At 39.4% G+C, this 12,672-nt stretch overlaps 1 protein-coding gene across 1 annotated transcript in view; it reads right to left on the bottom strand.

The window, feature by feature from the left end:
• Positions 1 to 6,045: 6,045 nt before the first annotated feature.
• Positions 6,046 to 12,672, bottom strand: part of SUN3 (Sad1 and UNC84 domain containing 3) — a 42,052-nt gene continuing 35,425 nt past the window's right edge. Inside the window, exons 9-10 of the mRNA XM_003930798.4 lie at positions 7,648 to 7,740; positions 6,046 to 6,344 (exon numbers count right to left, since the gene is read on the bottom strand). Coding sequence (XP_003930847.1) covers positions 6,225 to 6,344; positions 7,648 to 7,740 — 213 coding nt within the window. The 3' untranslated portion in view covers positions 6,046 to 6,224. The remainder of the gene's footprint in view (positions 6,345 to 7,647; positions 7,741 to 12,672) is intronic.

Raw genomic sequence — 12,672 nt, 5'->3', positions numbered from 1 at the left:
GGTGGGGTCACAGAGGTCAAGGCTCTCGGGCCACGCCCCGGAGAAGGTGGGGCCTCCTGGCCACGCCCCAGAGGCGGTGGGGTCACGGGTCAAGGATCTCGGGCCACGCCCCGGGGGAGGTGGGGTCCCAGTCTCTGGGTTTGCCTCCTTGCTCCGGGGTGATGGTGGGATCTACTTTTAGTGAGGCAGAGGCTTCAAGCTCCTGATGTGGGGACGTGTTTTGAGAATTCACCTTTTGAAAGAATTTTGTGACCCCTGTTTCAAGTTCTGTTCTATAATATCCAAATAAAATTAATCGTTTATAAAGGTTAAACAATATTATCTCTTCAATATACCTCTCTAAGGTAGAGCGGCTTTAAACTCTCCAATTTCAGATGACGGTACCGGTACTTCGGTATTGAAGCATCTTGGTTAAGGTTCTGAAAATTGTTTTAAATGACTTTTTAAAAAATGGAACATATTACTGGCTAGTTGGTAAAGACAAGATTCTTAAAGAACACTGACGTTAGGTGATAATTCTGCAGTTTGTCTCAAGACTTTACTACCTCCGATAAAATTTTTATGAGCATAAGTAATGTCATTAGGATTTTTTTTAAGGAAATAAATTTTAAAGGGGGAAATGAAGCAACATTGTATCTAATTTGCTTTTTCAAAGCCTAAAGATCGTTTATGTTAATAATTGTTATTTTTAATACCCTTTTCAAATAGGAGCCTAGAACCTTGTCTTTAACTTGACATATAGAATCAAGATAATGACAAAGGTGATTATTATTATTATTATTGAGATAGAGTCTCACTATGTCCCCCAGGCTGGAGTGCAACGGCTCGATCTCGGCTCACTGCAACCTCTGCCTCTGGGTTCAAGTGATTCGCCTGCCTCAGTCTCCCAAGTAGCTGGGATTACAAGCATGTGCCACCACGCCGGGCTAATTTTTGTATTATTAGTAGAAATGGGGTTTCACCAGGTTGGCCAGGCTGGTCTCCACCTCCTGACCTCAGGTGGTCCACCCGCCTCGGCCACCCAAAGTGCTGGGATTACAAGGCGAGAGCCAACATGCCAGGCCCAGATTATTTTTAAAGTGCAAAATACAAAATTTGCAGTTTTTGCCTCTCTTAAGACCATAACATGAAGCTAAATTCTAATCTTCATTGTCACATGCGAGTGTTTGCCAAACAAAACTTCATATATCACTTTCAAAGTTATGCCAATAGGCCAGGCACGGTGGCTCATGCCTATAATCCCAGCATTCTGGGAGGCGGAGGTGTGTGGATCACTTGAGGTAAGGAGTTTGAGACAAGATGCCTAAACAGCCTGGCCAACATGGTGAAACCCCATCTCTACTAAAAAATACAAAAATTAGCCAGGCATGGTAGCAGATGCTTGTAATCCCAGCTACTCGGGAGTCTGAGGCAGGAGAATTGCTTGAACCCGGGAGGCAGAGATTTCAGTGAGCTGAGATCAGCCACTGTGCTCCAGCCTAGCCAACAAAGCGAGACAGTCTCAATAAATAAATAAATAAATAAATAAAGTTTTGCCCACATTTTTTATTTGCCCCATATAATTTGGAGGAAAAAAAGCATGTTTTTAAATGTCCTCATAAATGTATTTTGAAGAATTGAGCATCACATTAAATAAGGTGGCTGCTAGTAGATAAATGAATATAATTAAAGAATATATTTAAATAAACTTTGTAAACAGTATTTTGTAATAGCTTGATCTTTGCTGTAAATTGCTTAATTTTGTCAAACTTCCTAAGAAGATGTGATACAATACATTCTGCATTGACGAACACCCAAATAATATAGGAATTTGACTCAAGAAATAGAAAATAAAGTTGTAGTTATCTTTTCCTGGAAGAAGAAAGAAATATATGTATTTTTTTTCTTTTTTTTGAGACGGAGTTTCACTCTTATTACCCAGGCTGGAGTGCAATGGCGGGATCTCGGCTCACCGCAACCTCCGCCTCCTGGGTTCAGGCAATCCTGCCTCAGCCTCCCGAGTACCTGGGATTACAGGCATGTGCCACCATGTCCAGCTAATTTTTTGTGTTTTTAGTAGAGACGGGGTTTCACCATGTTGACCAGGATGGTCTCAATCTCTCGACCTCGTGATCCACCCGCCTTGGCCTGCCGAAGTGCTGGGATTACAGGCGTGAGCCACCGCACCCGGCCTGGATCACATTTTAACCAGCCTACGGATACTTTCCATTGATTCTCTTTTCCCTCTCATTTCCCTCTCTTTTCCATTCGCCTCTTTCCATCCTGCTATCCCCACTAATGGCCACCTGGGCTATTGCAACAACTCTCTCACTGACCTCCCCATACCTACCCCTGGGCCTCTAGGGTCCATTCTCCACATTCCAGCCCGAGTGACACATCTTAACTCCACTTCAATGATATCACCACCTTTTCTTAGACCCTCAAGGGCTACAAAAACATGGCTTCTCAGGTAAAGTCTAACATCTTTCATCTACTTCCCTGAGTAGCGCTGCCTACATTTTCTAGCCACTCCACGTGTCTCCTGCCATCCCACTGGTCTTAAGCCATTTTTGCAAAGGTCTTGAACTTCTTCCAGTTCCTCCAAAGTACCACATGTGTGCCCCTGTTATAGTCACAGAATGACCACCCCTAGTACTGCTGCTGGTCATGGTTTCATAAAAAGCCACGTTTTCAATGAAGTGGCATGTTTCAATGGGGCTACCTCTTGGCAGTTAGGAAACACACACATATATAGAGAATTGTTTGCTAAAGCTTCCAATCTGCTTAGCAAAGCTTCCAATCTGCTTAGAAACTGGGCTGCAGCTGGGTGGGCACATGAACGGAAGGAGTTTGGAGCTTTCCTAGCTCAGGGTCTCTAGAAGTGAATCCTGTGTTCAAAAGGGTGATTTACATGGAACTGAGGACCATAATGTTGTGCTGGTTTTCCATGATGAAAATCGGAGGGCTGGTATTACTATGGCTCATAAAAGGCACCCATTTTATGTTTCCATTTTCATATCACCCCATCGTATCCACATCCTCAAGAGAATACACAGCCTCCCGGGATCTATTTTCTCTACTTTCATCTTTTCAGCTCTCGGGTGTCTCAGAAAGCCCACTGATATTTCCTTGTATGATCAGGGGATTCTAATACAGAGAGTAGCCTGAAACCACTATCTCACATGTCGTTTTCCTGGCAGGGGGTTCCCCTAGTCTCCTGGCTAAGGTCCCCGGTTTTGTGTGTCCACTTCTTATTTTTTTTTTCTTTTCATTACATTTATCACCTTTTACTAATTGAATATGTATTTTCCTTTGACCATTATATTAAAATACAAAAGAACATGTCTATTTAAAAAACCGTGTGATGTCTAAATTGGCAAAATATTCACATGGCTTACAAACAAAATAGTACAAATATACCGGAAAACACTTTGCTCCTACCTATGTGGGAGCCTCCTCCTACCCTGTTGCTACCTCTCTCATTCCATTTCCTCCTGGGAAATATTGCTGATGAATAACTTTTCACATATGGTGTTTTGCACATGGTAAGTTTTTCAGGCAAAGGGTATATTGATCTCTAATTTTTATAGCTAGGTCAAGTTCCCTCCAAAATGTTGTATCTATTTGCATTTCTTCCAGCAATGTGTGAAAGATCCTGTCTCCCCAAAGCCTTGGAATAAAACACTATCAAACGTTTGGATCTTTCTAATTTTATCAGTGAAACATCATACAATATAATTTTTGTAATTTTCCTTGAGTAAATAAGCTTGAATATCTTTCATATGCTTCTGTAGATTATCTGTTCATTGGCCATCTTTCTATTGGTTATGGATTTTTTTATTGCTTTCTTGAGACTGTGTATATATTAGAAAGATTTGTCCTTATAATATCAATCATGAATATTTTTTCAATTTTAAGTTTTGTTGGCCATGCAGAGGTTCTTGATTTTTATATAGTAGTTTCTTTTCTTTTTCTTTTTTGGCTTCTAAATGTTGAGTCATATTTAGAAAGACCTTCCTCTATTCAATGCCATACAAGAATTATCCCGAGTTTCCTTGTTAATATTTTTATGGTTTTATTACCTACTTGTGTAGATTTTACCATATTGGGAGTTTGTCATGTTGTAAAGCGAGAAATATGGATGGAACTTTATGTTTTTATTGTCTACATAATTGTCCCAAGCCATTTGGTTTTTTCCCCCCATGTCCTTCTGAGATTCTACCTTTATCATACACCCAACTTCCACGTACATGTAAATCTAGTTTTGGACTTGTCTGTTTCATTCATCTATCAGTTTGCCAGTATCAACAGTTTTAACTATTGTGTTAGACCTATGTCATAGAGCGATTTCTTTTTGTTGTCGTTGTTGTTTTTTTCCAGAGATTTTTCTGGCTGTCCTTTTGCTAAGTTTTTATTTTCCATATTAACTTTAGAATCAATTTCATTTAAAATATACTCCCCTTTGGGTTTTAAAAAATATGTATGTCTTAATTTTAAAAAATTTTTAAATTGAAAATATCAAGCATTTATAAATCTAGACAGAACAGTGTAATGAAGCTCCATGGACTGGCAGCATCCAACTTCAATGATCATTTCATGGCCAATCTTTTTCATGAAATTTTAAATACATTTTCTCTTCTTATGTTATTTTGGAAAAGATTCCACATATATCATTTCAACTTTAAACACTTAAATATGTAAATCAAAAGTTAAGATTTATTTTTAAAGCAACATTGTAGTATCATTATCAGACAGACACCTATAATTTCTTTTTCAGACAGGGTGTTGCTCCTCCCTCCAGGCAGGAGTGCAGTGATCATGACTCACAGCAGTCTCAAATTCTTGGGCTCAAGTGATCCTCCCACCTCAGCCTCCCAAGTAGCTGGGACTGCAGGTGTGCACCGCCATGTCCAGCTAATTTTTTTTATTTTTAATAGAGACCGGGTCTCACTATGTTGCCCAGGCTCATCTTGAACTCCTCAAGTCAAGCAGTCCTTCCACCTTGGCCTCCTAAAGTTCCGGGATTTTAGGTGTGAGCCCCCATGCCCAGCCCGAATTATTTTTTTTAACAATAATTCTTTAATATCTCATAACTCTCCCATAAATGTCACATTTTTCTGGGTTTTGAGATCAAGTTACATTTATACATTAACTTAGAACTGACATCTTGACAGTTGAGTTTTCCCATCCAAGGATATGGTATCTATCTTTCCATTTATTGAGGTCTTCTTTTTTTCTTTTTCTTTCTTTTTTTTTCCAGAAAGCGTCGCCCAGGCTGGAGTGTAGTGGCTCAGACACAATTCACTTGAAGCTTCAACCTCCTGGATTCAAGTGATCCGTCCACCTCCCACCTGTCTCCTGAGTAGCTGCAACTACAGGCATGTGCCAAGACGTCCGGTTAATTTTTTAATTTTTTGTAGGGTTGGGGTCTTGCTATATTGCCCAGACTGGTCTCAAACTCCTGGGCTCAAGTGATTATCCTCTCATGGCCTCTCAAAGTGCTAAGATTACAGTTGTGAGCTTCTGCGCCTGGCCTTAAGTCTTTTAGTCATTCACTGCTGTTTGGGATTTCTTCACATAGCTATTTTACTTTCTTGTTTTATTTGATGTTTACTCTCTTTATTGTGGATTTTGTAAGTTATACCCTGTAACTGGTTGTTGTTCCTATTTATGAATGATATTGATTTACATTTGGTATTTCTGTATCCACTAACTTACAACAGTTTTTCCTTGTTTGAAATCCTTTTGAAATAGACTTTATCGCATTTCAAGGAATTCATCAAATTACCTGCAAACGGTGATGGTCAGAACTCCTCACTAATTTTTACCTCTAATTTTAAAATTACTGGTTTCCTAACTAATTGCACTGACCAGTGCCCCAGATCAGCACTAAATGATAGTGGGGATGGGGACATCCATGCCTGGTGTAAATAAATGAGTCACTGAAGGCAAAGATGCTATTAAGAGGGAGACTGATGATAAGACTATCTTCTTCTAAATACAAAATGAGTTTTCAATGCTCTAAAAACATGAATCATCCTTAAAGACTAAACTATGGCAAGGATATTTATTTACTTCCATATTCTTTATTAGTAAAGTTCATTTACTTTTACAGGCAAGTATGAACCACTTTGAAGTTTTCTTCCCACTCCCAATTCTCAGTTCCTATGGGTGCTGTATCAGCTAAGAGAATAAGCATTCTTGAACGTTCCGGACGTGTGGCATGGCCTTCTGCACCAACTCTTCTAGATGTGGGTGCCTGGTGTGCCATGGACCCTGAATCGATATAAACAAGTATAGTTCGGGTGTCCCCAGTTGCTAAAGATATTAAGTTTCACACAAAATAAATATTCAGAAACTGCATGCTGAAAATAAAGAAAAGAAAATCAATACCTTATAAGCAAATTCATCTCAAAGAATCCTAGTGAATACTAATGTAATTTAAAAATTATATGCACTTTTTTTTTTTTTTTTTGAGACAGGATCTGGCTCTGTCACACAGGCTGGAATGTAGTGGCATGATCACAGCTCACCACCACCTCTACCTCCTGGGCTTAAGCCATCCTCCCAGCTCAGCCTCCCAAGTAGTTGGACTATAGGCACATGCCGCCACATCTAGCTAATTTATTAAGTTTTTTATAGAGACAAGGTTTTGTCATGTTGCCCAGGCTGGTCTTGAATGCCAGGGCTCAATTGATTTGCCTGCTTAAGTCTCCCAAAGTGATGGAATTACTACTTTTTTCTTTTCTAACATAACTGTTCTCAAACATCAGTCTAATGAATGAGAAAAGAAGCTACTGGAATAAAGAACTTATGAAAAGATGAGTGGGGGGGAGGAGGGTAACACGGTGGCCAAGTGATCTCACTGTTCCACTGTCTCTGCCTTCCACGCTCCTAGCTGACTGTGCCAAGGAGCAGGGGAGAGAGGGCATATTGCGTGAAAACCAGATCTATAAAGCCAACTCTAAGAACAGATAATATGAGCCCCGATGCATATGAGACATACAATCAAATATGAAACTCTACAGATATGCTCATTTCTAATACATATGTTTTATCTTTATTTTCTCACTATTTAGATAAAAAGTGTCATAAAACACTTGTTTTTACATGATATGTCTTCTACATCTCTTCAACTACTTCCTGTGGCTAATGAAAAAAAAATGAGAATATATTTCATGCACCTTTATGGGTTTCAGGGGATTTAAAGGTTACCAGCTGATATTTTCCCCATTGGGTTAGGAAGAGAAGTTTTACTTGTATTATCTCATATTAAATCTTTATCCGCCCTTCCTCTAAGCTCCTCTCTGCCTCTGTCCGCTTCATATCGTACCATCATCCTCCTCCCCTTTACTCAAGCAAGATGAGGTAGTAACTATAGTATCCAAGGAATGGAATAGTTGAAAAGAACCGAGAAATAGAATACATTGATTTTTTTAAAGGATAGTTGATAAGGAAGAATTTGACTCAGAAACTGCTTTTGCATTTTTTGTCTTACACATTAAAATCCTTGTAAGCACTTGGAGCTAAGAATTGAAGTTCAGATAAGCCTTGCGTAACTCATGCTTTTGTCGTAATTATTCTCATACATCCCTTTGCATGAAGCAATCCCAACAAATCTCTCCCAGCGATAGAGCCACTCATTTCATTTCCCAGGGCACACATTACCTGGAGTTCAAATGTTTGAATGGTGGTTCCTGTTTTGTTATATATGAACTGACCTAGGAAAATTTCTTCTCCGTCACATTTTTTTGTGATGCCCTATAAAGAAAGCAACAGATATAGGGATTGTAATGAATGGATGCAGTTGTGTTTTCAAAAAAAATACCACCAGGTACCTCTGTGTGTCCACCAGAAGCACAGTGCTGTGATCATGCCAGTACTAACCTATACACCCAGAGACCATTTAACTAAGGGGCCAATGAGGCTGAAGACTAATCATGGGACTGACTAGAAGGTTAGAGGATGGACGGATGGATAGATAGATAGATGGATAGAAGATAGATGATGAATGATGATTGATAGATAAACAGATGGTAGATGAAGGACATATAGATACATAGAGATAGTCCAAATCCCAGCATTAACTCTGGCCTGATAACCACATTTGCAATAAGCATACTTTGAATAAAATAAAAATGGGTCCCCATGTTGAAATGATGTTTTCCAAAATGAGATAAACATAAGCCAATTGCCAGATTTTGATCACATAAAGTATTTCCTATGAAAAGTAAGCTTCTGTTGACTAACAAAAACAATAATTTTTTTCTTTGCAATTTCTCTTGTGCTTTTTGTTCTTCTCTACCCTTCAAACTGAAGATCTGTGAGAGGAGAATGCACTGGTGCAAACTAATTTATTTTGTGAATCTGAAGTTTCTTGTTAGGTTCCTTAAGTTATAGTAACACAGCAAAATAAAGAGTTCATTCATTAAATCATTGCATAATAAAAATATTAATATCAAACTACAACATTTTTATTAAAATAATTAGATACATCATGGTTACATAATGTACTGACAATTACATATGTATTTATGACTCAAGCCTCATATATTATCTTTAGCCTAAGAGATGAGTGCTAGTTTTATTTCTGCCTCCTTTATCATCTTCTTGGGTTTTTTTAAGAAACAAGATCTCATGGAATACTATGCAGTCATAAAAAAACAAGATCATGTCCTTTGCAGGGACAAGGATGGAGCTGGAGGCCATTATCCTTAGCAAACTAACACAGGAAGAGAAAAACAAATACCGCATGTTCTCACTTGTAAGTGGGAGCTAAATAATGAGAATACATGAATATAAAAGGGAACAACAGACACTGAGGTCCACTTGAAGGTGGAGGGTGGGAGGAGGGAGAGGATCGGAGAAATACCTATTGGTTATGACTACTTAGCACCTGTATAACAAATCTGCACATATAACCCTGAACCTAAAATAAAAGTTAAAAGAAAATAAAAGAAATGGGGTCTGGCCGTGCTGCCCAGGCTGGCCTTGAATTCCTGGGCTTAAGCAATTCTCCTGCTTTAGCCTTCTAACTAGGTGGGATCACAGGAGCAGCTGCTGTGCTTGGCTCTTTTATCAGCTTGTTTTAATTTTACTTGGTTCATAAATTCTCTAATGTAGAAGAAAATGATGAGAAGCAGTTTTTATTACTAAAGGATTCCTGCCTGTGGGATTCACCCATAATTCATCTAAATAATAATGCGTTCACCTTTCTGAGATGGAACTTATTGCTCAAACTCAACCTAACTCAGCCTTTCAGAGACATCACTTGCAGGTGGTGCCATCTTCTATGAAAGGACAGCAGCCCTCTGTTTTGAAACTCCAGATACGGAATGTAGAGGCATTTGGGTGGCGTGAAAGGCAGGCTGTTCAACCCTGGGCCCTCCTCCACATGGTAAGATCAAATAATGGAAGTTAGACATAAACCTACAAGGTAAAAGCCGGACCCGGCGCCGTGGCTCACGGCTGTAATTCCAGCACTTTGGGAGGCCGAGGAGGATGGATCACGAGGTCAAGAGATCGAGACCATCCTGGTCAACATGGTGAAACCCTGTCTCTACTCGGGAGGCTGAGGCAGGAGAATCGCTTGAACCCAGGAGGCGGAGGTTGCGGTGAGCCGAAATTGTGCCATTGCACTCCAGTCTGGGTAACAACAGCGAAACTCCGTCTCAAAAACAAAACAAAACACAACAAAACAAAAATGTAGGCAGTAAAACCACCAACCAAAACAAGCAAGAGTGAAGACGGTCAGAAAGTGAAGATAGCCAAATGGTCCCGGAGAGAAAGAACACAAACGACTCTGGCTGTAGGCAGAATCCGTAGCGCAGGAGGGAGTCCACGTGGGGCAGGGGACCGGAAGGAGCCCAGGCCTGCGGCTCAGCTGACAGTCACTTCAAAAACCACTTGCAACCCCTCCACGCCCCCCGGCCCCGCCTGGCCCAGCAGAGGGTCCTCTTCTTCCTCCCATCTCTAAGACCACTCCCAGCGCCGCCCCGGAACCGCCCTCAAGTAAGAGCAGCCCCTCGGCACCAACTGGGGGCCCCGCAGCCCTCCGCTCCCCAGCAGCTCCTGGCGTGGCGGGCCAGGCTGGCACCTCCTGTGTGCACTGCAGGAGTCCTCTCAGGGCCAGCTGTCCTGATAGCAACGCTTGTGGTTCCAGGAGAAATGGCCCGACCAGGTCATGCCGGCTGCAAACTCAGGACGTAGGAGCCTCGCAGTGCACGCAAAGCTTCCTGCCGGCTTTGCACCGCCTGCCGGTTCATGTGACAAGCATCACAGGCGTGGGAGAAAAGCCCCGTGCAGGAAACAGAGACTCTACAAACAAGGGGGAAAAGTGGGGCCAGGAAATCCAGACCCGGAAGCCAGCAGAAGAAAATTAGACAAGCCTACTGTTAGTATCTTCAGAAGTGTAAGAGAAGGTACTGCCTTTGTAAAAAAAAAAAAAAAAAAAAAAAAAAAAAAAAAAAAATATATATATATATATATATATATATATATATATATATATAGGCGCTAGAAAAGGGAATATGTATAGAAACAAGAAGTCTTAGAAAGTATAATCACGACAGCAGGGATGAAAATTTCCGTAGAGGGTTTAAAATATGAATTAATATGATCTTCCAGAAGGTGGAACAAAAAACAGAAAAGGGAAATAAGAAATACTTTAAAAAATAATAAATTAGACAGTAAGTTGACTCCTCAAGGATGCAGAAATGAAATCCCGGGACAACAGTTGAGTGTCAGGCCTGCCTAGCAAGGCTGGAGCAAAAGGCAGAGGACGCCAGAGGAATATCTCGGGGGAAAAAAAAGAAAATGAAGGAAGGAACGAAGAAAGGAAGAAATGTAAAAATTACCTGATGTGAATTAACATAATGGGAGAATATTTGTACTTCTGAAGAAGAATTTGGGAAAGTTTTGGTAATAAGAATACAGAAAACTAAGCAAATTAAAGACAAATAGGCTGGGCACCCATGACTCATGTCTGTAATTCCAGCACTTTGGGAGGCCAAGGCAGGAGGATCCCCTGAGCCCTGAAGTTTGAGACCAGCCTGGGCAACGTAGTAAGACTGCCATCTATACTAAAAAACTTAAAATTAAAACAATCTCAAGAGTTTGAAGTTGCAGCAAGCTGTGATTGTGCCACTGTACTCCAACCTGGGCAACAGCTGAGAGCCTGTCTCAAGAAAATAAAATAAAATAAAAAATAAATGTAAAACAATGATTACCCTCAGAAACATCAAAAACTTATGGAAGAAAGTAGTATTTAAGTACACTAAATATCTCAACTGAGAGTTGTTTTGTTCACATAGTCACCGTATTGCTTGAACAAAAGACAATGTTGTCATCTAGCAGTGCCTCAAATGATAAACCTACATTTGCCATGTGACCTAGCAATTCCAATCTTAGGCATAAACCCAAGGGAAACAAAAATTCATGTCCACACAAAACCTTGTACATGAATGTTTATTGAAACATGATTCATAATGACCAAAAAAATGAAAATAACTCAAATGCCCATCGACCAATGAATAAATAAAATGTCATATATCCGTACAATGAAATGTTATTCAGTAATAAAAAATGAATGAAATATTGAGACATACTACATCATGAATGAATCTTGAAAACAATATACTAAGTTAAAGAAGCTATTCACAAAAGATCACAAATTATTCATGGTTCCATGTATATGAAATGTATAGAATAGATTAATTCATTGAGATAAAGTAGATTAATAATTGCTAGGGGCTGGAGGAGTACAACAGGGGAATAGGAGGTGATGGCTAAGGGGTATCAGTTTCTTCTTAGGGTAAGAAAAATGTTCTAAAATTGATCATGTTATACACAGCTCTGTGAATACACTAAAAGCTACTGAAAGGTGTTCTTTAAATGGGTGAATTAATTGTCATGGGAATTATCTCTCCAGAAACCTGTTTTGTTTTTAAATTAAGACATAAACATGGTGAGAGGATGGAAGTGCCATGGAAAAGAGCTAATCTTCATTTTCCATGAGAGGATGTCATAACCCAAACTGAAAAATCAAGAAATAATGGTAAAAGCAAACACGGAGGCAAATACCCACATAAACATCTATTGTTGCAAGTAGAAATTCTGGGATAATGAGAATTGGAGACATAAAGAAGTGGGATAAGGAATTACTGTTTCTTTATAAACTTTATGGAAATATTTGATTTTTACTTATACATGTATAACTGATAAAAGCAAAAAATAGAATTGAATAACATAAATCACTGTTTATATTAAAATAATATAAATCTACAAAGAGAGAGAGTTGGACCAATATTCAGAAATGTTTATTACTGAATAACGTTTCATTGTATGGATATATGACATTTTATTTATTCATTGGTTAATGGACATTTGAGTTATTTTCATTTTTTTGGTTATTATGAATCATGTTTCCATAAACATTCATGTACAAGGTTTTGTGTGGACGTGAGTTTTTGCTTCCCTTGGGTTTATACCTAAGATTGGAATTGCTAGGTCACATGGCAAATGTAGGTTTATCATTTGAGGCACTGCTAGATGACAACATTGTCTTTTGTTCAAGCAATACGGTGACTATGTGAACAAAACAACTCTCAGTTGGATCAACTCTCTCTCTTTGTAGATGAGAAAGCAGAAGTCCAGGAAATAAGTGACAGAACTGGTTATCTGTCCTAGTTCAGA

This window comes from Saimiri boliviensis, chromosome 10, assembly GCF_048565385.1.
Source record: "Saimiri boliviensis isolate mSaiBol1 chromosome 10, mSaiBol1.pri, whole genome shotgun sequence".
NCBI classification, from domain to species: Eukaryota; Metazoa; Chordata; class Mammalia; order Primates; family Cebidae; genus Saimiri; species Saimiri boliviensis.
The sequence above is the reverse complement of the archived record's forward strand: the minus strand, read 5'-3'. Positions and strand labels throughout refer to the sequence as shown.